General features: G+C 36.7%; 1 protein-coding gene across 1 annotated transcript in view; it reads left to right on the top strand.

Annotated features, from left to right (window-relative positions):
• LOC114358340 (metal transporter CNNM4) overlaps positions 1 to 26,839 on the top strand; it is a 55,169-nt gene that overhangs the window by 21,602 nt on the left and 6,728 nt on the right. The window contains exons 2-6 of the mRNA XM_028312275.1: positions 17,822 to 18,317; positions 19,282 to 19,821; positions 20,526 to 20,642; positions 22,909 to 23,080; positions 23,813 to 24,004. Of these exons, the coding sequence (XP_028168076.1) occupies positions 17,822 to 18,317; positions 19,282 to 19,821; positions 20,526 to 20,642; positions 22,909 to 23,080; positions 23,813 to 24,004 (1,517 nt within the window). The remainder of the gene's footprint in view (positions 1 to 17,821; positions 18,318 to 19,281; positions 19,822 to 20,525; positions 20,643 to 22,908; positions 23,081 to 23,812; positions 24,005 to 26,839) is intronic.

Raw genomic sequence — 26,839 nt, 5'->3', positions numbered from 1 at the left:
AGTTATTTTTCAAATATTTCTTTTAATAAAATAACGGGCATGGCACATTTTATTGCCGTTGTTGGAAAAGGTTTTTGAAAGAAAGAAAGATTGGTTTCTTTCTACAATAGCTTCGACTCTGTTTCTTTAAGTTTTATAAAAATCTGAGTATTTACTATTATTGACTTGTATACTTAGATGATTACACAGATTATACGAGTATACTCGACTGATACGAAAAGTATGTCAACACCAATAATAATATGTTATTCTAACGAGATCCATGATATTTTACTATGTTTGCATCTGATTTAAGATATTTATTATGGTTGTTTGGTGCCAACTCTGTTTCAGCTAGGAATTATGGTATTACTATAAAGTTATTGTAGGAATTAGGTTATGTACCTATTCTTTAGTTAGATTATAGGAATTTATCATTACATCATTATTTAAATCATGCTCACGTTGACAATTTAAGTATTGATAATGGATTTATATCTCTGCAAGGATAATAAAAAATAAGTCTATGAGGACTACAGCTCCCGCCGATTCGAGCAAAAAGGCACGGCCGTACCATATTATTCTTGAATTTTCAAGCTCCTGTATCTTCGTTGTAGAAAAAATTAGAATAATATTTGCGACCCCACAAGATGCATTTTATCGATAAAAATTATGCAACCTATAATGTTACTGTTACATCACTATTATTGCATGCGACCTCTGTATACTTACTTAAAATCTACGTCTACGCAAACAGAAGTTAAAGAACTCATTAGGTAACTGAATAGTCTTGTCTAATAATATTATGGAGAGCTAAAATAATTGAATGGTCTTTAAAAACCTTNCTCTTTAAATTTTCATTAGTTTGAAAAAGTGAAAAATACGTGTAGAGTATTTTTTGATAAGTTAACTGACGGACTAATTAAAACTCTTGCTTTTTGACCCAGGCAACATCCCCATTAAACTAAAAGTAAGAAAAGTATTCAAAAGAAAAGGATATTTAATCTAGATGGGTATTTTTATTTTACTTCGTTACATTTATCATTAAGAATCTTTACTTCTCTATACTAATATGTATACTTAATATTATAAATGCGAATATACTATACTTAATATTATCTGTCTTGCTTTCACGCCTAAACCACTGAAGCGATTTTGATAAAATTTGGCATAGAGATAGCATAGAGATAGTTTGAGTCCCGGGAAAGAACACAGAATAGTTTTTATTCCGGTTTTTTTAAGTTTTTCTGTGACAGACAAAATCACACGCGGGCGAAGCCGCGGGTGGAAAGCTAGTGTTTAATAAATTATCAACTGAAATACCAATGCTCTGTTAGTTACTGTGGTCACGTCCTGTCCGACTAGGATAGGGAACCTATAGGTATTGGCTGGTGCTAAGAAGACGCTCACCATTCTTAGCCTTTTGTGTACACTCAACTTAATAGTATCTGGTTTCCTTACAAAAATAATGTCAATGGTTAAGGATAAATGCCTCGAAGGCTTAGTGCGGATTTGGTGAAAGGCATAGACATAAGTTCTGACCAAGCTTCTTTAGATGGTATCAAGCCGCTCAGTCCATACAAATGTGTCCCTTTGTTTTCGAGCTCACACACCCATTTTCGGTGGTTACAAATAGGGCGAATCATTCAAGTATGCGAGGTTGACCTAATCTTAAATTACAACTTATAAGATGCGGTGAAAATACTGAGAGGAAATTACAAAAGTGCAACGTGAGGGAAAATACATATCTTTGGCAGGATTCAAATTCAGAGATTTCGAAAAAATGTCTTAAAACATCAGTCAATTTTCTTTAATGCATCAAATTCTTTGAAATATTAAAAATTAAGGATTTGTCTATCTGAGAAACTAAGGGTTTGGTTTTATTTTGCATAAATAAATATTTACACTAAAACCAAATGGTTTATTAATTTAACGCAAAGATTGTAGTCTCCGTTTGGTAAAATAATTTAGTTAATTTTATTTAGTTAGCTTTGAAATAAGAGTTTATGCAATACTCTGAGCAGTTTACTAACTAGCTTCTCTTCATTCCCAACTTATACTTTTAATTGACATTCCTTATTTTTAAATTTCCTTTGGAGTTTATTTATAAAGTATCAAATGGAAAGAACATCGGGAGGAACTTAGAAGAAGTAGGTACTTGATGAGCACTATTTTAAGGTCAATGGTTAAGTTTTTGTGTAAACTAAATCTCCGTCTTCTTATAGTAAATGAGAAAGGATTGTGCGTCAAGACTAAAGACATCAAATCAAAATATTTACTAATGTAGGACCTACAATACACGTCCCAAATATAGGCGATAGGGTAAGTATCGCCACTTCGGGACAACATATGGGCTGGTGCTGAGAAAGATGAATGAAGAAATGATATGATGACGATAATGATGTTAGTTTTGGTCCACTATGTATTTTTTAACCTCGTCTTTATGAAACTGGCCAACTACATCGGCATACATTGAGTACAATATAAACCGCCTTAGTCCAAGTCTGCTTATTTAGCCAGTACACGAGGGCCACTCCATCTATATGCTATCACTGCACCAACATAGCGTATGCTACTTCAATCAAGGGTAATGGCTATCGCTATCTTAGCAATTCCCTTTGACCACACTGATGATATCAACGTAACATTCCACGAGGTAGGCTACTTACAGGAATAGAGTAGTTTACAAGCTATAGGGTTCCGTAACTAAAGGGTGCCTTAGGGGGTATACTAAACCTCTGTTTGTCTATGAAAGACTGACATATTACATGATATGAGAAAATAAGCACACTAAATAAACCCACATGTGTCCATACACAAAATTATGTTTATAGTTTGTACTTAAATATGACGATGATCAATCTCTCTTTATTGCATTAAGCTTTAATCGAGATTCGATTATATTGATTGAATTCGATATGAAATTGGTTAATTAAATAGTGATCGATCACTTTTCGATTTGAGCACCCTTTACTTTCTTATTTCAATTTAATTATTTTCACTTGTCTTAAAATTGAAGTTTACTTGAAGGCTTTGAATATTAAATCTTCAATATTGTTTCTAAACTATTGACGTCGACTATTAATTGGAATTATGAAAAATCGTCTATTACTCGTAGATCACATAAACTTAAGAGCAAACAAACCTAAGCTTTTATTATAAGAATTCAATAATAAGTTATTAATTAAAATGTACCTATGTCACAATTTTAAACAATAAGCTCAAAAATCATTACCTACACACGTAAGTGTCTATTTAGTGAGACATTAAATAATTATTATTACCTACTTATGTAATATGTAGCATTAAACAATAACTTACCAATTTGTGAGTTAAATCATCTAGTAGCCCGCTATGATTGGATGAATGAAAATTTTAGATTCTCTTACCTGTGAACAAAAGAAAGTAAATATTAGTATTGTTTTGTGTTCATATTGGGTCATCATCATCATCACAGCCATAGGATGTCCACTGCTGAATATAGGCCGCCCCCAGTGATTTCCATGTTGATCGATTGGTATTGGCCTGCGTCCAGCGCTTTCCTGCGCGTACCAGAAAACGCAGCGTGTGACGTCAACCCACAAGGTGGACCGACGACATCATAAAGATAGCTTGGGTAAAATAAATAAGAATTTTAAATAAAAGAAATATAGGTAGTTAAGAATTTCCTTTTGGCTAAGCAGGAACTAATCTTACAAGCTTTTGATAAGAATTATCCTCATTCAATAAATGTCTACTGGAACAAGGATTTATTAATTAACGATAGTTCACTCTCGTGTCAATATCCTAGATTCGAATTTCTTAGCGCTCTGAAGATGACCCAAAAACCTCAAATGAACGTCCATCAATCCTGAGGCACTTCGAAAAGGGCTCACGTTATCTTCAGGACATAGGTAACCTACTATATCTACCTACTACACCACGCCTTAGAAAGGTTGTACGCAAAAAGTTTAAGCAAAAGACTTACTAATTTAAGCGATAGTTCTTAGTATCTTTGACACACGAGAACATATCAAAGAAGTATACTTAAGTAATACGTATAAACACGAAAGTTTAATAGGATGAATGCATGTTTGTTACTCCTTCAGGCAAATAATACTTACTGGATAGATTTGCTGAAAGTTTGCAATGTTCCAATCAAAATCTATTCCGACGAAGTCGCAGGCAAAAGCTAGAGTAGGTAAACAAATATGTATTGAAATAGTTTTCCTCTCGGTGTGCGTACATTTATTACTTTTCTCGATGCAGCCTGCAGGCTCGTGGACTTCATATAGTTATGGATCTCATATTTCGTCAAATCGTGTCACCCGCTCCGTCGTCATAGCCACACCCACGCTTGCAATCGGAAAGGGGATTTCGATCAGTGTGGACTTTTGTATATCAATATCACTGAACAGAGTCCCCATTGTGAAAACTTCTGTGACGATCTCATTCAATTTTGCATTTGTAGGTTTCGCGTAGTATTTCAAACGAGCACCAGCTCTGATTAAGGATTTTTATAATATTTGAAACTGATTACAAGTGATTTTTGAAAGATATTGAACTTATATTGGCATTAAGAATAATCTTTTGTATAATTTGCTGACTGGTATTCTTCCAAAGTATTAAAGTCAAATCATAAATTGAAGTTGGTACTACATTTTTCATTCATTCTGAAAGTTATTCCTTAGGGGTGACAATCAAGCTGAAAGTCGCTATCGCAATCTTTAATTCACGATAAAAAGCGACTAAACAATAAGAGGGTCTGTCTGCTCCGGTCGATTGAATCGACTCTGTGTATGTTCCGACTACAGCATTTCAAGCTGAGCATCTTTGTAGACGTAATAGCTGCTATTTTGTAACAAAGAAAAACATATACTTATAACACCTATCTATAATGTAATACTAGCTTGTACTACGGATGGATGATTACAGAAGACATGTTATTATCACGTTATGAGTTAACGTGCGTATATTTTATGAATGTACTTATTTATTTTTGTTTATGATTTTACATTTATGTTTAAACTTATTTTTGTTTACAGCCGCCCAAGGAGAGCGGGGGACTGGCCGATAGCTCGCTAACGTAATAATACCATTTTTGTGATTTCATGGATTTTTCCATGAAAAGATCCTTTTTTTTTTGGCATTAGTGTCGTCTATAGTTGGTACTTGACCCTTGAGATGGGCGTTGTTTTACAAAACCACACCCTGTATTCTACATTGCTATTTGCACAATAAAATAAAAAAGTTTATATTACTGTTTCCGAGGGATATTATGGGATACCTAGATATCTTTAATTAACCAAAAAAGATAGTGTAACTTTATCCTAGCTTTGGATTTTCTACAAGTGAGACATTGCGATAGATATACGGTTTGTGCCGTGACCTATCCACTGTGCCAACATATTACTCTCTATTTCCAACTACGTTAGTAAAAAAGGCGTACTCGTAATACCTATAAGACTAGTATTATATTATCTGTGCTATAAGTAAGGGTAGGTTTTAAGTTAAAAAACAGGCCTATTTTTGTAGCATTATTATGGTAGAGCTTATCCCACCAAAAACATTCTGTAAAAAACTAGCCAAGTCTCGATGGAGCTGCTTGTTTATCTCTAAAAAGTAATGAAATCTAGACAAAGTCGTGCCAAGTCTATGGTTCCTTACTGCGATTTCTTTATTATTATAGTTAATGTTGTGTGACTTGGCCGTTGAAGGGTGACAAAACCAGGTGCTCCATGACACCATTACACCAATCAGTCGCCTGAACCGCTACCCACTGACGATGGAAAATTTCCACTTGGAAAACGTTGATTCAACAATAACCAGTCAATTGTAGGTTCAGTAAAGCTGCGTATTTATAATGTATGATTATCTTAATAAAGATTGTTCAACGGTATTATGGTAGAGCTTATACATAAAGCAATTATGTGTAATAATATTATTCCTTTCTCTGTGACATGAGTAAAAATGTCCTTTGATTGCTAATTAAATAAATATTAGGTACTCGTATGTTAAGGATACTGCCGCAGCTATTACATAAGTTTGTTTGTTACACATTCAGGCCAAAAAAGTTCCAATAAATTCTGACACAGAAACAAATTGGACCTTATAAAGGGACAAAGGCTATCCTTTGTCACAAAAAATAAAAAAGGGTCAGAGATATGAAAATGCAAATACTATATCGTGAAATGAATGGACCAATAAAATTTGTTCACATCAACTCCTAAATCTGAAAGTTTCAATGACGGCTCTATTTACCCGACTGCGCCAGAAGAGGGTTATGTTTTCCTTGTACGCTCTAGCAATACCCGAACTGAAGTCGGTTAATGTTTAACCAATAAACTAGCCGAAAACTCTTTATGGCCGGAAGTAGAGAACTTTCGGCTAATTTGCATGAACATTGAACAACTCATCCTGTCAAATATTGTAGACTGGCTATTTGTTTTGCCCTAAATTGCAAATTTTTGGGTCATCCGAGTTCTATTACTAACCTACTTTTATGATCTGTGATGTTGTTAGTCAGTCAAATCTTATTTTTACAGTTTAATATTTGTTCGTACTCTTAGTATCAGTAAACAGATTTCTATTACTGTTGTACTAGCTAACAAAATCATCCCTAATTATGTCCACAGCCCAAAATTCCCTGTAGAAATGTCCCCATTTTATTTTATAACATTTCTTCCATCAGTTTTCAAAAAATTCATGGACTAGTGATTCAGAGGGAGGAAAAAGAATCGCTGAACGCAGGTTATGCATACCTTACCAACCTACACGAAAATCCACTCTCCAAATCGATTTTTGAATTTCATACGCAGTTCGTGAACGAGAGCACATTAAGTTTAACACTGTAGGATCTTATAGGGGTTGTAATAAAAGCGACTTTGCAATAAAAATGTACAGTTTAATGTGATTATGATAGTACTACGCGAAGAACTAAAAAACGTTACGAATTTCAACATTCCGCGCTACGAAGTGATGCTACGAGCTACGAAGATTACTACGACTACGAGTATAGTAACTATCGCACGTAGATACCAAGCATTGTTGTGAAAACTTATATGGCACGTAGGTCGTTTCAGTATAAAAGATAATGTTGTTACTCCGGCCTTAGTGTTACGTACTTACGTACAGGACCTCCTGCCTCTCCTAAGTATACTTTTATAATTTTATTTGAAAAAAATATTTTTGCTTGAAACAAACTTAACTACCCATGAACAAGATAAATCTTGTAAACATTGCTATGCCAAACAAACCTCTAAAATAAACTCGTTGCGAATTAAATGAACTGTGCTTGCTACAAAGAAATTTTGAAGAAAGAGAAAACAATCAGGTTTTAGGGACTTGTATTGTTGGTTAGTTATAAGAAAACAAAAACATTAGATTTTGTGTAAAATTGTAGCAACATTAATTTACTGCTTTAGGTACTAACTAAAATATTTTTGTACAAAAATGCTATCATGATTCCCGGACTCTCCCTGTAATTTATGGTCATTTATTTAATTATAAAAAAAACTAACTATGCACTAACCTGCTCTCGATCCAGCAGCATAACGCCCCATCCACAACGAAATCACTTCACTTCACACTTACACTACAACTTACACTTTAGACGTCCGTCCACGGCGGAGGTTCGAGAGAGACTGACTGTCCGGTACTTGGATCGGAATAATGTAAACAAGCGAATGAATGATTTAATGGAATGAACCGAATCGAAATAACGTTAAAAATCTTAATTAAATATTTTTTTTTAATATTTAATAATAAAATGTAATCGAATGTTTTTAATAACTGTTTAAAAAAATGCAATAAATTATTATATAAATATTTAAGTGCGAAAGTAACTCATTCTGCCAGTCTGTTCCGCTTTCACGCCTAAACCACTGAACCGATTTTGATGAAATCTGATACAGAGTTAGTAAGTCCCGGAAAAAGACATAAGTTTTCGGTCCCGATTTTGTAACAAGAACGTGTATTATGATAATTTTCTTCTATCACAGGCAAAATTTCACGCCGTGAAACCGCGGGCAATAGCTAGTATGTACAAAATAAATAGGGTATCTTAATACTTAAAACTTGATCTAGATCACGCGTTACCAAGAGTTTTAGATACAATTTACGACTAAGCGGTCTGCGTAGAAACAGTCTATTCACTCGAGCATTGCCTTGACGAGGGTAGATCGAGATAATTTTTCGGTTTTCCAATCACATTAAATTATGTGGTCATTCTTTTGTTTTTGGTAGCTTGTAGCATATAGGTATTACTTACCATGTAGAGCGATCTACCCTAGGGGCCGATACTGTGGTTTGATTATGGTAGGGTTAATGAGTTTGGGAAGATTAAAGCAGGGTCACAGCTTAACTCAATGGTTTTGGTTAAGTAGTCCCATTGTGCAATTTGGGTTTACATCCGCCCAAAGACGTACTTACTGTCGGCCACAGTGTTAACTATTCATTTCCGTTTTTGCTCTCCCTCTCATCAAATGGTGATTCTTTGCGATAGAACGAGACGACATGACCGGCAATGGGCAGTTAACACTGTTGCCGATTAGTACATTCTAATTACTTACCTACCTATTAAGTTGGCAACTTGTCGAGAAGTACCAATACTATAATAAGTGCAATGATTTATTCCTCATTGTCAAGTTGTACAAACTACAAAATATCAAAGCTAACACTGCATCAATTTGTAACAGATGCTATTTTGCAACTTATATGTTACATCTGATCAGTTTTTGACGTGCGACCTATTTAGGTAGGTTCTATCAAAGTTCTACATGTTAGTTCTTCCCGCTAGCTCGCCTGCTCGTCCCTTTCAACATGGAATGAACCTACCCTCGCTATTAAAGAAGCTCTTTGTATTATTTTATTGTTAAAAAAAGCTACTATACTTTCTTTATTCTTTCTTGTCTGGTTTCACGTCGCAAGCGCGCGAGTGCTTTCCATAGATAAGAATGAGTACTAAATCAAACTGAATATTTCTACCCCGAGGCGTAGGTACATTTTCGCATAGTTAAAATGAGGAGAACGAAAGGTCTGACGTCGCCAACTCTACTAGTTTTGCAATTAGAACAGAAGTGGGTTTATTTGACCATAATGCAGGTAGACACAGTAAGCTGACTCTGGATAGACCATCAAAACAACACATTAACACTTTCCGCGACAGTGAACTGCTATAGCAGTCATAACAATTAAACTTCGATTGTGTCTGGATTACTGTCCAATTTGTCTCTGACTCGAAGCCCATCAATAAGTTCTCAGAAATGCTAAATTAATAAACATAATACAATAGGAAGCCGCAGTAATACAAGCTCATTTTATATGAATGGTATCTTATAACCAAAAACGAGTTGGCTCCGTTCCATGTTTGGAACAAATATTGTTAGACAACGTACCAATAGTCACGTATGCAAAGATAATGAAAATCATTTGTCTCCCATGGTTAATTAAACGAGTTACTGCCTTCAATTCGATTGTAAGTGATTCAACTCTGGGAATATTGGAGGGCTTTTACGTGCCAACCCGTCGCACTCGGCAAAAGAATAATAATTAATTTTATAAAAGAATTCATTAGGCATTTTCTCAGCTACGGTCACGTTTCAAGGTACCAAAGTAGGCAAATAACGTAGTATTGCTAGGGAAAATATTTTTGTTTTGATGGGCTTTATCGTATCGTATCGTTGGAAACTTCTTTGATGAGGGACTTAGATCGTTTGCTTGATTAGATTCTAATAAACATTAATTAATTAGGTTCTAAGAAAAAATCCACAAGGTTTCTTTCGGAATTTATATTGACGACCATTGGCCTAAGTGCTTTGAATTAGAATCCCATTAGGGTCAAATGTTAGTGTGTTATATCAAACAAAACATGTCAGTTTCATTTATCTCCATCATGAATGATTCAGGGCCATCTGCATCCAACGACCAGTCGCCCGTTCGACAAAATTGGGAAGACTGTTTTGAATGCCACCGGCATACTAAAACGGTGAAGGTATGTTCACATTGCTACGGCTATTGTATAATAAAGAGCTGAAAGAAAGTGTCATTGTTACATAAACAATTTCTGCACTAGTTCTCAAAAATCGTGGCTGTTGACTGCTGGATTACTTACCTATGCCTCTCCCAAGAAACGCCACAAAGAGGCGGGCGTCATTACTCTACATTTAATTTTTCTGTCGTGGTGTCTCTTCGAAAACCCGTTTATACCTTTCGTCAGTTCTCCGACAGCTCACTACACTAAAGGACTGATCTTTTACGAGTATAACTAAGCAAAAATAGTGTTGTTATACCTTCTTGTAATATATAAAATAATCATCATTATTTTTAAATCATCATTATATTCAGCTTCGAAGGAGATAAAACGGAGTACCCCCTAGCAAATCACGACCGCTCTGCTTTGAGAATAACACCCTAAAATTTATTTTGCAAATGTTCATCGGCTCGCATACAAAAGTGCGGCGCAATAATTCAACAAGCTTCTTATACTTTTCCACGGAAAGCGAGGATTGTTAAGCCGTCAAGATGACGCCGAGCGCCCTCGACGCGGTCCGTCGTAACTGCCTGATCACAGCCCTGGAAGACCACAGACTACTTCGCTCAGTAGACTCAGCAGATAAAGAGATGCAATTTACCTACTACATCGTTAGTTCGTTCGTTTCAGCCAAATGACATCCACCGCTGGATTTGGACTCCGTCAAGGATTTACAAAATGAAGTTTAAAATAAGTAATAATCATCATCAAGTGAGATGCAGGCCAAGAGCTTCCTCGTTGTAAATAAAAAAATATCACCAACAAGGTTACATCAGCAAAATAATACTTTAAAATCCATATTATGTACTATCTTGATTCAATCTCAGTAATAGTGTGATAGTTTCCAAGCCTCAATCTACATATGCTTTAATTTGAAACGTTATTTAATAAAACTGCGTTTTAAGACTATGAGCTCGTAACTTTATTCTGACAAAGAATTGGGTTATTGGTAAAACTGATCGTGAAAATCAATTATCGTAACTTATTAAATTGACTTACCTATCTATTAATTTCATAAAAAAAGTTAATGAGTCTTATTACTCGCTCAACGCTTCTTTGCTCGAAATCAAATCAGAAAATCGAGCAGCTCACTAACAGCGGATTATAGAAAACTTAATTGGAAAACTGAGATCGTGTAATTAAATTCTCTAGGGCGTAATTAAAAGGACTTCAACCATTTATGTTGGCAAGTAGCGTCCGTTGGAGCCCTCCGTACTTCCTCCCATATTGATGGTACGGACGACGAAGCTAAACACAGTGGCCTTAGCTCATTGTAATACAGGCTATTTTTAAACAAAAATGTGAAGTCTGGCGTGCTCTTTACTGTATAGTAATAATTTTCACATATTAAATTAAATTCATGTAAAACTTAGTCTAATATGTCAAGTGGTCTGAGGTGTAAACTCTTCAAACTCCAGACCTTTTCAAGGAGTCTCACTTGTTCGCAATGTAGGTATACCTACCTTCTGTGTTGCTTTTACGCCCTGAATTTGTTTACTTGACGCGTAGAAATCATAATTAAAGTAAATATTAGTATGCATAATAATATCCTTCACGCAGGAGGATTTAATGAATGCTGCTGACAACGCCACTCTTGTACTTCGCGTAGTTTTGAGCTGACATTGGTAGGTTTGTTTTCGACACGATAAGAAGAAGATTAGTATCCATTATCATAGCTGCGGATATATTTGCTTATTAAATCGATATCTTATTCAATAAAATACATGGTGAAAGTCCCGTGATCTAATAACAACGTAAGTTTTAATAGTAATCATGAAACTCTTTAACAACTTGTTTACTTCAAAACCAAATAATGTTACTTTTACCTGAAAGTACAGCGAGGACAAAAAACCTAAGCACTGTATCTTAAGCAATTGTATTAGGTTCTATTTTGCTACAAAAAAGTAAAAGTGTACATACCTACATGAGTGCCATCGATATTACCTCTAAACGAGCGTTCAGCGAAGCGTCTATGTCATAATACAATTATTATGCAAAACACCTCTCAAAGCCCACGCAGAGGTTCCAAAAACAATTTCGTTTTTACGTCATGAAATATTTTGTCAATATTCTCTTATGAAAATTTACGTAAGAAAAGAATATTAATATCTTCAAAATACTTCTAAGGAGATTGACCTATTAAATGAAGGCACTTCAATCAAGTACTTACATAGACGTCTATCAATTAGAGCACTGAAATGAAATATAGACCTTTCTTAATAAATTACAACTTACAGAACTGTTTATTTTACTGTGTTTATATTAACTGTTTTCTGTTTCATCATTAATTAATAAACATCAAAAACTAATGAGGGAACACAAAAGCTTTATCGTTTGTAAAATAAGTCTGTTATTTTAAATACAGGTTGAAACACTGTCAGAACAACGATCCAACCTTTTAACATTTAAAAAACCTCGCTAATTCAGTTAACGTTTACCTCACACAAACTTTTTTAACTTAAATTAATGACAAAGAATGGGAGACGAGGCTCAAATGTCCCGGCGATTGGAAAACTTTCATCTTGTAAGCACACGACTGAAAACACGCTTTTTACAAATTAAATGGGCCATCGTCGAACACGGTGTTTTAAATAAAAGTATTTCTCAGAACTGTTGACCTAATTTCAAAGAATCTGTAGACCCGGAACCCAATCTTAATTGGCTTTTATGCCGAGGTTCAGTATCACAATTGAAACAAATTATAAACTCAAAGGAACACTATGCAATAAAATTAGAGAGAGAGGGAAATCTCAACTCAAGTAAATCAAAAGCTAAATACTCGTAGATGGCATCAAGACAAATTCTGAAACGACTTCCATATTATAGAACTAAAATCCTAAAAAAACTCAAATTGAGTAAAAGGTGACACAATTATTCATTCATTCCAAGAAATAGCTTATTTAAAACAATTTTCTTTAGCCCTGAAAATCTAATATTTTCCAAGTGTTACACAAAATCATAAAAAATAAGTAGAAGTATAACTTAGTTGTTATTAATCTCGTTAATTACGAGAATACGAGCTTATTATCTGTATTAGATTCCGTAATTTTGATCATCGTTGTCAGTAGAATAGAAAGAGTAGCACCATTATGAATGAAATGTTAAAAATCCCCATCGATCCGACATCTAAAAAAATCGAGGTCATAATAAAAAAATACGGGTTTTTGAGATTTTCGGCCAAACGGTAAGTTTGCAAAAATAGTAATGAGTATTCTAGAATAGAATAGAATAGTATTCAAAGTGCCGTAGTCAAGCTTTGAAATGAAAGCTGAAATAATAATAACTTTAGTTAGTAAACAAAGCTGAAATAACTTTGTTAATAATTTTCGCGACTGGCCGGGCGAATGGCCTAAGGGCCAGATGCCCGAAGCACAGAACTTAATAGTTACTTCGTTCCTAAGTCTGAAATGAATTAACAAAGCCTACCTTCGTTGTTCCTTATTATATTAGATGCCACAAAATATCGTCTTAATTTAATTTAAGCGCATTATTATAGTGTTAATTTCGGTCTGATATGTCTTACTCTTAAGTTACTCAAGGATAATGTAGCAATCTAATGAGGAAAGAATGTTTGAAATCAGTCCAGCAGCTGTAGAGTTCATTCTTTATAAACATACAAATCGTTCGCCTTCAAAATATTATGTGTTCCAGATAGTAGGTCAGGGTAGCCAAATAAATAACTTTGTAGATTGATGACCATTTATTCGGCAGAGCTTCGCCCTACAATCGTTACAGTACAAGAATAACGCACAAAATGAGCAGAACAGTGACTTTTATAGGCAAAAATCAGGAGAACTTGAGAGTCAATACAATTTCTTCTAACTTTGAAATTAATAATGTTCAATATACAATTAACGCAACAATTAACAAATAACTAACAATTAAGTTTAAATCAATTCTATTATATTAATATTATTGTACTAATTATATTTTATTAATAAAAATTATAGGCGAAAATCGGAAGAACTACGAGAGTCAACACAATTACATCTATCTTTCAAATAAATTATTTAAAATATAAAATTAGTGTAATAACTAAAAACCAATCACTAATCAAATTTTAATCAAAGTTATATTATTATTATTGTGATAATTATATTTATTGGTACGAAAAAATTAGTTTGCTACTATGGCGCTATTGTTTCCGGTTCATAGTCGGCAGGAAGCAGCATTCCCCGGTTGTGACGTAGCAGTGCCAGAAGTGGACGATAACANTTAGTTTGCTACTATGGCGCTATTGTTTCCGGTTCATAGTCGGCAGGAAGCAGCATTCCCCGGTTGTGACGTAGCAGTGCCAGAAGTGAACGATAACACTTGATTATGAATAGTTGTGGAACTTCAGAACGTGTAAATTATCATCAGTTAAAAGTCATCACTGCAGGAGCACGTCCTTTCTAATTATACCAGAGGCAAATGGAGGATTTGGTCTACATTCCCCACGCTGGCCGAGGGCCTAGTGTGAGTTTTTATCAAGATATTAAATGTATGACGGATTGTACAGCGTTCCTAGCGGGAAACGTTCAAAAACTAACATTTTAATACATTTTTTAAACGCGCTCACTAGTCAGCGCGTTTGATGTAAACTCACACTCAGATCTAGGTTCATCATTTCAGCCAGCTTAGTCGATTTTATCATCACTTTAAACCTATGTTCATGCAAAAAAGTCGATTTTTCAGTTTTGTCAGATAACACCTTTATCCACTCAACGGAAATTGAGGGTGGTTCTATTCTCATTGCCTGAACCACACGGTATGTGAGTCATAAATATGTTATGTGCTTCTGAGTGACATAGCAAACATCAGAATCAGGTAAACAGAACACCATGTGCGATTTGTGTACATATTTGGACGCACCCAATGTCCGCAACACGCAATCTTTATTGACAATAGCTAGGCCTTCTGTTGACGAAGCTCACAGACTTTGAAAGCCCGTAAATAGGCAAATATGTAGTATGAACGACGACGAAACATCGAGTAAAGAAAGACTCTATTTATTTTGCATAAAAATTAACTGTAAATCAAAAACTATGTTACTTAATTGAATGCGAGGGAACGTCGAGATACCAGATGTCAAAGTATAGGTACTCAAGTCGTTTGATGAGACCGATAAATATGTCTGTTTTCATTATTTACGAGTATTTTTGTTCACGTGATTTGAAGTTTTTAACTAATTAGTGTACTCTCGCATTGTAACGTAAGGGTCCGTTCCCATGGCAGACCAGATTCGCGTGATACAGCTATGCAGGATCCCGTTCAGGGAACAGAATACGGTTCGGTTCCTCCAAAAAACAGTTCCGGCAAAAATCGCTATGTCTTCTTGAGAAAGATCCCTAACATAATTTTTATTCTGATCAGCTTGTCTTATACCATCTTAGAAGTCCATAAAATAAAGGAATAACAGTCTAGTTTACAATAAAATATGGCGTATCGTCGTTCAGACACGACCATAAAATCTTTGAATGGTTTAAAATATTACTTAACACCTTTATTACTAACGCCAGTTGTGACCTTAGAAAAAGAGTTTACACTTACTTATCTACGACTTGATAATTACGTGACATTACGAGTATAATATTTGTGTCATAAAAGTTATTTTTTATTGACAAATAAAAGTTCTAAAGGATCTTTTACACGTTTTTGGTAATAATCTAAAATAAAGGTGACTGACTGCTGACTGACTGACTGACATAGTGATCTATCAACGCACAGCCCAAACCACTGGACGGATCGGGCTGAAATTTGGCATGAAGGTAGATATTATGACGTAGGCATCCGCTAAGAAAGGATTTTACGAAACTCCACCCCTAAGGAGGTAAAACGGAATCCACGCGTACGAAGTCGCGGGCGGCCGCTAGTTGCCTAATAATTAATAACCCGAACCACTCTCAAGCTCATGTAGAATCAATAAGAAAAAGCAGCGTAAGATCTACAAAATATAAAAGGATTTATTGGACTTCGGTCAACAGTTTTTAATAATAATAAGTATTGTAGTTTTTCGCACGATTTTTTTTTCTAGTTTTTATTAATATTTTTTTTAGATTAATAGTTTTATCACTGCGTGACTGTGGATTTATAAGCTTCAGATTACTCACTACCTACTATCAATAAAAATAATAGTAGTAATAATGGGTTTTTTACCTTTATCGATATAACACTTATCGACATCGCCCCACCCTAAAAATCATAAAATTATTCACTAAGTTTTTATAGTTTTTGGGAATCCTTTACAAGCTTTAGGTATTAACTTTTTTAATTAATTTTCCTCAATAAAGTTAAAAATGCCATTTCCACATAAAAAACTGACCTTACTGGGAATCGAACTTGAATCCGTACGAAAACGCCGTATGACGTAGGTAAAATAAATAACTACACGCCACGAACGCGTGAATAAAACGTCCAAATTGAAGACAGCGGAATCAAATGACGTCATCACTCTAAATACAGTTTCTGATTGTGCGTGACGTCATTTGCGGAAATTTTGCGAGCCGCGCCAAATTCGCACGTCAGCGTTTCTAAAGCTGCGTCTACATTATGTAAAAGTTTAGTTAAACTTGATTTATTTTTATTACTAGCTATGCCCGCGACTTCGTACGCGTGAAAATAGTTTCAAAAATATTTTTTTTTCGTTTTTGCAACATCTTTCTTTACTGCTCCGCCCCTAATGGCTGCAGAATGATGTTATATAAGTACCTACATACAGCCTTCCTCGATAAATGGGATACCCTTAGATTAAATCTAAGGGGATACCTATCTAACACAAAAAATATTTTTTCAAATCAGTTCAGTAGTTTAGTAGCTTATTCAATACAAACATACACAACAATACAAATCTTTTTTCTTTATAATATTAGTACAAAAATATTAGTTACTTATTTGATTTAAATCATTAATTACTAGTCATGTGACAACCGACTCATTGCAATGTGCCAAGAGGTCAAGGACTCTCCGACTAATATATAGTTATCTGTGGTCAAGGACCTTCAGTTTGAAATTCAAATTATGCGCGGGCGCCGTTATTCATTTGTTTCGTGGCACATAAACGACAGAGGTTTTAATGTTAGTTATTAAATTCATAAGTGTGACGTCAGTACATCCGGAAATTGTAGATTTTATTTTTATTTTTCGATTACCGGACCCGGTCTGCACCGGATTTAAAAAGTATTTTATTCGATAGGTACTGATAAAATTTACTTTCGTTCATTCGTTTCAACCAAATGACGTCAATTGCTGGACAAAGGCCTCTCCCTCAAGGATTTCCACAACGACCGCGCTGCCCGCATCCAGGTACTTCCCACGACCTTCATCAGTTCGTCGGTCCACCTAGTGGGAGGCCTGTCCACTCTGCGTCTTCTGGCCCGTGGTCAACACTCGAGAACTTTTCTACCCTAATAGTTTTTGCCCTAGCTGTGAGAAGGGTTCGGCAAAATATTCATCTTACATAATTCTTATGGAGTTTGTTATTTCTAATGATTGATTGGGACTCATTTCATCCCACTTATTTTACGATATAATGAATTACTTTTTCAGATCATGTCACCTAAGTTGACAATTTTTTCAGCAAGTATAAAATTCTAGCTTTCCGCCCGCGTGGAATTTTGTCTGTCACAGAAAAACCTTATCGCGCGCGATCCTGTTTCAAAAACCGGGATAAAAACTATCCTATGTCCTTTCCCGGGACTCAAACTAGTTATCTCTATGCCAAATTTCATCAAAATCGCTTCAGTGGTTTTTAGGCGTGAAAGCGTGACAGACAGACAGACAGAGTTACTTTCTCATTTATAATATTAGTATAGAAGTATATTGTAGATTTACACTCTTTTTCAATTGTTTCAGGTTCGAAAATGAGATCGAAGAAGCGTTACAGAGTGGCGAGATAAACATCGTAGACAACAGTATTGAAACCGTCGAAACCGACGACAAATTCAGTCTGCAAAACGATGTGGCAGTCAACAAGAACGCCGAAATTGAAGACATGTCAGAAGTGGAGATCTCCAGAACGAAACGTCAAGTAGAAAACGAGACTGACAGTACAGTGGTAACTGAAGCTGCTATACCCGTTACAAACTCTGTGGCGAATGAGACTAGTCTAGGCCCTAAAAGGGTTAATGTGACACCTAGTGGACCCGTCAGATTGATGGGACTCAGAGTAGATGAAGCAGCAAAAGAACCAAAGGTGGTAGACGGAATGATACCCAGTGTGTTGAGAGAGACGAAGTTCTTGTTGAGATTGTTTGGTGAAGGGTTCACGAATAATACTGAGATTGCATTTACGCATTACCCAGAAGCTTATGGGACCAACTGCCATTTTCTATTGAACGGTGTTTATAAGGTGAGTGAATCAAAAGACTGTATGTTTTTCAATTTTCCGTACCGTAACGTAAACGCCTCGCAATTGACAGCGCGCGAAATGCGATGACAGCTAGCGATAGGCGATACGGTGTTGATCCCTTTCCGAGTTGATAAGTCTGCTATGACCTTACTTCTCACGTCTGTGGGCTGAGTGTGAGTTTACATTAAACGAGCTCACTAGTGAGCACGTTAAAAAAAAATATGAAAATTTTAGTTTTTGAACGTTTCGCGCTAGGAGCGCTGTACTGTACAGTCCGTCATTCATTTATTGTCATTTTTTGACGCGCTCACTAGTGAGTGCATTTGATGAAAACTCACACTAGGCCCTCTGATATCCCATTGCAATACATTTTCTTCTTCGAAATTGTAGAGATATTTTAAACTATTTTTGTATTTTGATCACCACTTCACCTAATGTATTACAAATGTTGTTATCCTTATCTAGCTAAATCCATAAGCTGAATGACTTTGATAATGTCCATAAAAGTTTTTATGTGTATTATTGTTCTATATGCTCATAAAAGATAACTTTGAAATCTCACACCTACTAATTTATCACAAAACGATTCTACATTGCGTATTATAGGTCTACCGCTTCTCAGTCCGTGCCAATGGTCCGTGACGGGAGGGGTGACATTTACATAATGACGTTACAGAGCATATAGTTCCAAAATACTGAACTGTCCTATCCATGACATTGACAGCGGGGCGCTACCGTCAATACCGGATCGCTGGTTCCGATTTTTGCCATGTTGGAAACCATATAGTTGAACGATGGTAGCTCCCCCCTGTCATTGAGTTTGGTGGGACAGTTCAGCGTGGGTCATCTATACAAATCTGAACGAGATCTGAAGTTTCGTTAACGTCACAAAAACACCCTCCCGTGCCGCTTCCATACCTCAAGCACTGACTGAGTAAAGCGCTAATAATTGCATTATTTCCAGGTAACTTCAGCAGAAGAAGATTCTGCAATCCTGGACATGACAGCCCCACCGCCTTTAGAGGGCTACAAATTCTACATTTGCGCGCGAAATTCTCCAAACGACGAGTTTGTCCATCAAGGCAACGAAGACTGGAAGATTTTGGCGACGCACAACAAACTGTTGCCGCTTTGGGCTTCTCTGGTGCTGATCGTGATTCTCCTGATGCTTGCCTCTCTCTTCTCTGGTCTGAACCTTGGTCTGATGGCCTTAGATCGCACAGAATTGAAGATCATAGCCAACACAGGATCGGAGAAGGAAAGAAAGTACGCCAGAGCGATCATGCCAGTGCGTGCACATGGAAACTATCTTCTATGTACAATTTTGTTGAGTAACGTGGCTGTGAACAGTACATTTACGGTTATCCTGGACGATTTGACGTCAGGTCTTGTGGCTGTTATAGGATCCACTTTGGCTATCGTGTTTATTGCCGAAATCACGCCTCAGGCCATCTGCGCTAGACATGGTCTATTGGTCGGAGCGAAGAGTATTTGGATTATGAAGGTTGGTACTTGACACATCTTGAAATATACTTTTTTTTATCTACAACGAGAAAGCTCTTGGCCTGCATCTCACCTGATGGTAAGTGATGATCAGGCCGAAGCTGAAAGCGAGCTTCACCCGGAATCTTCAACCACAGAGGAACTGGCTATCTTACCTCTAACTGCCGAAATATAACAATACAGTTCACATTGTTGTTATGGCGACAGACCACCATTTTACAGGTAAAATGTCTGTAACTGTCGTCTGACTTAGGTCTAAGTCTGTCGCCATAGCATCAATGTTAACAGCGTTGCTGTGTACCGGCAGTTGGAGGTAAGATAGCCAGTTTCTCTGTGGGCGAGGATTCCGGGTGAATCTCGCTTCCACCTTCGGCCTGATCACCACTTACCATCAATGGAGATACAAGCCAAGAGCTTCCCAGTTGCTGCTAAAAAGAATAATTCGGACTGCTGAGAGCTGATCCCTTATTTAACAAAGCTGGAAACTAAAAATGAAAAAGTATTAATACTAAAGTTTTACGGGGAGACGTAGTGTGGGCAGGCCTCCCACTAGGTTTACGAAGATCCGATAAAGGTTGCGGGAAGTGCCTGGATGCGGGAAGCCCAGGATCGGTCATTGTGGAAATCCTTGGGGGAGGCCTTTGTCCAGCAGTGAACGTCAGTTGGCTGAAACGAATGAACTAATAGTTTTATTTTGTTGTATAGATCGTGATGGGCATTTGCGCACCCCTCGCTTGGCCTACAAGCAAGCTCCTGGACTACTTCCTAGGAGAGGAGATTGGTACCCACTACAACAGAGAGAGACTGAAGGAGTTGGTCAAGGTATGTTTCAATTTTATACTTTAAGGTGATTGGGAATGGGTACCTACGAATTTAAGAAGGTGATGGTAGCGTAGAAAAAACATGTAGGTAGTAAAGGAAGATCTCTTGGCTATGCTGTGATTGCTGTGTGGGCAAATTGGGCTAAATTAACACCAAAAAACAATAACATCAAGGTACAATTTTACTAAAAGAATAGTTTTATCTCAGAAAACCCGATTCGTCAATCGACCCTAATAAAAGGTTTTAGGACCTTTAAAAATAATATTAGTAAGTCAATTGAGTTGGCGAAAAAGTGACGTCACATCCTGTCTTTGCCGTAACATCTATGGAAGACTGCATTTTGACAGCTCATAAAAAAGGACGTCCATTGACTAGGGTGGTTTCAACTAGCCCATTGGCAGTTTTTAGCGTATCTTTAGTAACTGTGCCAAATATGAAAATAACAAGATTATTTTTACTTAAATAAAACTCGTAAAAAGATACAATGACTCATAAAAAGATGACGATTTGAATTTGGCACAAGGTGACATTTAAAACTGTGATGATTATTTCACTTTAAAATGTGTATCAAAGAAACTCTCCCTGAGTTTCTTCCGCCACTTCTTCTCAGCACCAGCCCATATGTTGTCCCGACCTCGAAGTGGTGGTAGGGCAAGCTATAATAATATTTGGGACGTGTAAAAGTCATGAAAAGGGCCTGCATACCTACTAATAAAAAATTTGAATTTGAAACTAATAATATATTTAAACTAACCCATTAACAAAACATAGGAATATCGAATTTAATCATAAAATCATAAAGCTTTAACAATTGCCACCAATACGTGTCAAGATATTTGGGGAAATGCACTAAAACTATTCATTCCTTCCTCCGATGTTGCTGTCATTCCTTCCTTATTATTATTCTGTCTAATGGCTTCAATGGTGCGAATTTACAGCACACTGGTGTTGCCAATGTCGACATCGACATTCCTTCCTTTGTTCCTTCGTTAGTGATATTCAAAATCTCCCCGCATACAAATAACCTTTTCGCGCTATAACTGTCATTCCTTCATTCCAATTACTACACTGTCAGTATTAAGGACATAGCACACTTAAACAACCCGGAAAGGGATATATGTAACCGTATCGACACGTATCAAGGTGGTCAGTATTCTTTGTATGAAACTGCACATTTATCCGCACCGTAACAACGTAAACTTCTCGCCTCGCGATTGACAGCGCACGAAAGGCGATACGGTGTTGATTCCTTGTTGATAAGTCTGCTATGACCTTTACAAATATCATGGCACGAGTCTGTTCCCGCCAAAAGACCGAACTGACCGACTGCATCCATTCACTCAATTGTCAATAACCCAACCGTTCATCATTCAGTTTCAGGTAAACAACAACGCCGCATGTAATGACAAGTATCGTCAAGTATCTTTTCACTCATTCGTTCGAGGTCTTAGATTAAAACAAAAAGCGAAGATACGGCTTGAAAATTGTCTCAAATGAAGTCCTAGGGCATCATTCATGATCATTTTTGACAGATGTCATCGGTCTGACATACTCAATTGAATGTCCCACGATTCTGAAAAGTCAAGTGGCAAAAATCGGAACTAACAACCCAGTTGATAGTATTGCCCTCATGACAATGTCATACCTGGGACGGTTCAGCCCCCCTAGTCAAAACGCACTTTTTGATCGAATCGAAAATCGAATCCGTCAAAACTCCATACAAAAAAGGGGCGTTTCGACCACTTTTCGACTGGTTTGCAATTATAATTTGCACTTTGTCTAGACCCACAGTGTTAGACATCTAGAAAGTATCACGCTCAAATGAAGTCCTACTACCTAAGACATCATTTTTGACAGATGTCATCGGTAACCTACACATTAAACGCGCAGAGCCTTCTTGTATTTTTAACAAGAGTAACAATAAATTCATGAGCTAAAAACAAAGTTCACGGCATCACTTTTCATTTATGTAATACAATAAAACTCAATTTCCACTCACTGATAAAGGTGACTGAGTTTCTTCCGCCACACCTCAGCACCAGCCCATAATGTTCTCCTGAAGTGGTGGTAGGCCAAGCTATTTGGAACGTCTATAAGCGCCCTGGCAAGATCCTAAGAACTAAATAAAAGCTTTGACTTTGACTGACACTGACATTCGCCATTTTGTCAGAGATTTTTTTCCATAGCACATGCCGTATCTTCCCTGTTTTATTCTAAGTTCGAAGTTCAAATTAACCGTTCACTCATTCGTTCACTCCTTCCGCAGGTGACGAACCACGTGAATGACCTGGACAAAGAGGAAGTGAACATCATCTCCGGAGCCTTGGACCTTCGTAAGAAGACCGTGAAGGATGTCATGACCAAACTGAAGGACTGCTTCATGCTGCCCATGAACAGCGTCCTCGATTTTGAGACTATGAGCGAGATCGTCAAGTCGGGTAAGTAATAAAAGATTAAAATCATTATCATCAGGTCATTTATAATTATTTAGCATGAAGGATTGAAGGACTTGCCCTACACAAATCATGGAGTGAATCTGGAAGAAATTACCAGGTTAGTAGAAGATTTTGTCTACACTCCCGATCCCCAAGGAGTGTAGACTTTGACGTAGGCACGTAGTTTTAAGTAGGCACCACTAGATGGCGCTGATACTGACCACGTGACTTATCGAAAGCTTATGTCATTTTAATACGTTATTTATGTTACATTGTACAGTGGGCCACAGTTCCAGCTACCTATTTCTGTTTTTTCTCTCGCTCGCAACAAATGATGATTCTTTGCGATAGAACGAGACGACATGACCGGAAATAACGGCTGGAAGTGCTGGAACTGTGGCCTATAGTACCTATTTCCTAAAATTTATGGAACTCACTACAAATGCTACGTTTTTAACTTTTCCTCCGTGAATATTCATGTAGATGAATTCATAACTTAGTAAACATAATTATTATTCTCGAAACACTTATACACTGTGTAAAGTACAATGCTAATAATGATGCCACGTAAAGCAAAATAATATTATCTACTTACACCAATCACGCGACCCGCTAGAATCAAGGTCAATGTCACCCAATATGACATGATAATATTAGGTGTCGTTCATAGGCAAGAGCCAAGAGCGTATCGTGATCGCGTTAAAACACTCGCTTCACCCATTCCGTCGTCCGCAGGTTACTCCCGCATACCGGTGTACGATGGAAGCCGCGGCAACATCGTCACAGTCCTGTTCATCAAGGACCTGGCGTTCGTGGACCCCGACGACAACACGCCGCTGCGCACTCTCTGCCAGTACTACCAGAACCCGTGCAACTTCGTATTTGAGGATGTTACGCTGGATGTCATGTTGAAGCAATTCAAGGAAGGTGAGTGCATCAAAAACAACCATAGTATGATAGAGGGTCGGGATTTGGCGCGATACTCCCGACTTTTTGTGTGTCCTCCCGACAAACAACTTGGCATTGGCGACATAATGTTGAATTTTGATGTTTTATTGTTTTTCAAAATCCGAAAAAATATTTTTTTCTCCTGATAAGTATCTACTTAATCGGGTCATAATAATATTATAATCATAGTTCTTTTCACACTTTCAAACCGCCTATTTTTACTGCAAAACACCGTTAAAGTTTGCATGAGGCACTAGCTAAATAGTCCACTAGCTTTTAAATGCCCGCGTGAATCTCAGTGTTACAGAAAGTTTTAACCACGTGCATGTCTCCCTTCTATCCGATAGTTTATTTATTTATTTAGAATTCATTCATACAGCAATACAGTTTCCATGGGTCTCGAACCTTAACTATATTTCCAAATCATCTAAATCTGTTCTATGATTTAAGAGTGAATGATGTAATGAAACAGATAGACTATCTATCTTCACGACTATGAAAGAACGTGATTAATCAGTCACTGAAAATTGGAAGTGACTAAAATGTGGTTTTACTAAAAAACAAGCATAAGCATACATGCAGTTTATTATTTGCCTACAGTCCAAAGAACATCAGTATCAGTAACCAACAAGGCCGAACTCTGGCCTTGTTTCAAGTATTTTTAACTAAAGAAAAGCATATTTTACACGAAAAATGGGTCAGCGTAATTATAAAGATGGAGATATGAATCGTACTGTTCCAGATCTTCAGATTTATTCCACAAAAATAATTTTGGATGCCTGGAATTTGACGTGTTTAATCTGGGCTTGATCTAAATTGATTTCGACAATAAAACTACAGTAGTGATGACATTAAATTGAAGCAATGTAGGTAGGTAATTAATTACTATTGACAGTGTGGTGGTTGGAATGAAGATTAAAAAAAAAGATTATTAGTAATTGTATTGTAGCCCCTCGTACTAAGCTAAATATGCTTGTGTCACGAGTGGGCTCACCACAATAGTTAAGTAGCGGCGGGATTCGACCCGCGTTCCTCGGATCACGAGTCGGCCGGTCCGACCCCTTCATCGTTCGGCTATCGTGGCTAAATAATAAATCGTCGTAAAATTGCGCAAAATTGACTAGGCCTAGCTGATTCAGAAGTATTTGTAAATCCATAACACGAATGTAAACTAGCTAAAATCCTGTACCTGTTGTAAAATAAAAACAACTCGAAAACTATTAAAAGTGATCCTCCTAATGTTCTTCTGATTAAATTCGTTTCGGGTCCAATAACAGTTTAACTTTCCCCCGGGACAAACTTGGCCTTCACTGGTTGGGTTATTGGCGGTCAAGCTGTAGATCCTGGCTAGATACACAGGAGTTTATAAAGCAATAAACATATTGAGTATTGAGTATTGAGTTGCAGTGGTGGGAACGAGAGGTGGGAATAGTTCCGACTCTAGAAATCTTTGGTTGGCGCTAAATGGCGCTCTGTCAAACATGTTTGCGCGTATCTCTAAAAATCTTCAAACGCTCGAAGCACGTGCAAGCCCTCGTAAATTAGTCTGGGCGGCCGTGAATCATGCAAAAATTAGACACACACGGCTAGGGTTTCCAAGTGTACTGTTTAAAACAGTATTTTACTTTCCCTTTTTTTCCTGAAACTATTCTTTAAAGGAAAACTAAAATCTTTCTTTTTCAATATAAAAACATTTTTTTTATAAGTAGGTAAGTTGTTCCCACGCAAAACGTAAAAACATGGAGTTGTCGATATAAGTCTCAACTCTTTTTGATCTGAGTACTTTACAAAACTAAACTTACAGTAGCAGACGTTTATTTATTTATTTATTTAGAACTTACATGTACATTTTACACTATACATAAGGCGTACTTAATGCCAGTCGGCATTCTCCTCCAGTCAACCTTAGGGCCAAACTGAGAATAACGTAGAGGCGAACTTTTCAGTCTATATTGTGATGTAGGTATTTCTCATTATCATTAACTAAGAGATAGGGTTTCTGCTCGAGCTTTCTCGAACTCGAGAAAACTCGAGAAATTTGGCTTCATTCGAGACGAGAAAAAAATTGTAGTTCCAGATTTTTATTGTTATTTATCCTTAAACAACATGCGACTTTATGACTTTTGTTATGATTATTAGTAAATATTAATTATAAAAGAAGATTTTATTTTTTGTTTCTTTCCTTACCAAAATAAGTGTTACTAAATTCTAATATTGATTGTTGTTCATAAAAGTAGGTAATATTAGATTAAAAAACCTGTGTTTTTATTAAATTTCAACCGATTTCAGCAGTTTTCATTAAAAGACTCGAGACCCGAGAAAACTCGAGACTTTGGCCTCGAGAATTCTCGAAACTCGAGAAAAAAAATAAGTCGAGAAATCAGAAACCCTACTAAGAGGGAAACAAATGACTTGGCCTACACTTCCCATGCTGGTCAGATGGCTTGGAGAAGCTCGATGTTCGCATATTTCTTCTCTTACGATATCTACGGGAAGATCGGATACATGGCTACTGTTCCTTGACTTTATTTTTCGTACAACTTTTTTTGCACAAAAACTTGGAAACCCTACACACCGTCTGGCCGTTCTGGCAACAGTTCAAGTGACGTACACACCGTCAGTTGGATTATATCTGGCTGGATTTTTATTGCAGATTAGTGCCAATTTTTGATAGCGTTTCGCGGTGGATGATGCTATAAATTATGAATAATATGCTAAAATTCCGCTGTATTTGCTTTTAATTAAAAAGCTGTAGATCCTGGCTACACAGGAGTTGCAGCGGTTGGAACGAGAGGTGGGAATGGTCCCTTTATT

This window comes from Ostrinia furnacalis, unplaced genomic scaffold (genome assembly GCF_004193835.3).
Source record: "Ostrinia furnacalis isolate ACB-3 unplaced genomic scaffold, ASM419383v2 OfSCF3877, whole genome shotgun sequence".
Classification (NCBI taxonomy): domain Eukaryota; kingdom Metazoa; phylum Arthropoda; class Insecta; order Lepidoptera; family Crambidae; genus Ostrinia; species Ostrinia furnacalis.
The sequence above is the reverse complement of the archived record's forward strand: the minus strand, read 5'-3'. Positions and strand labels throughout refer to the sequence as shown.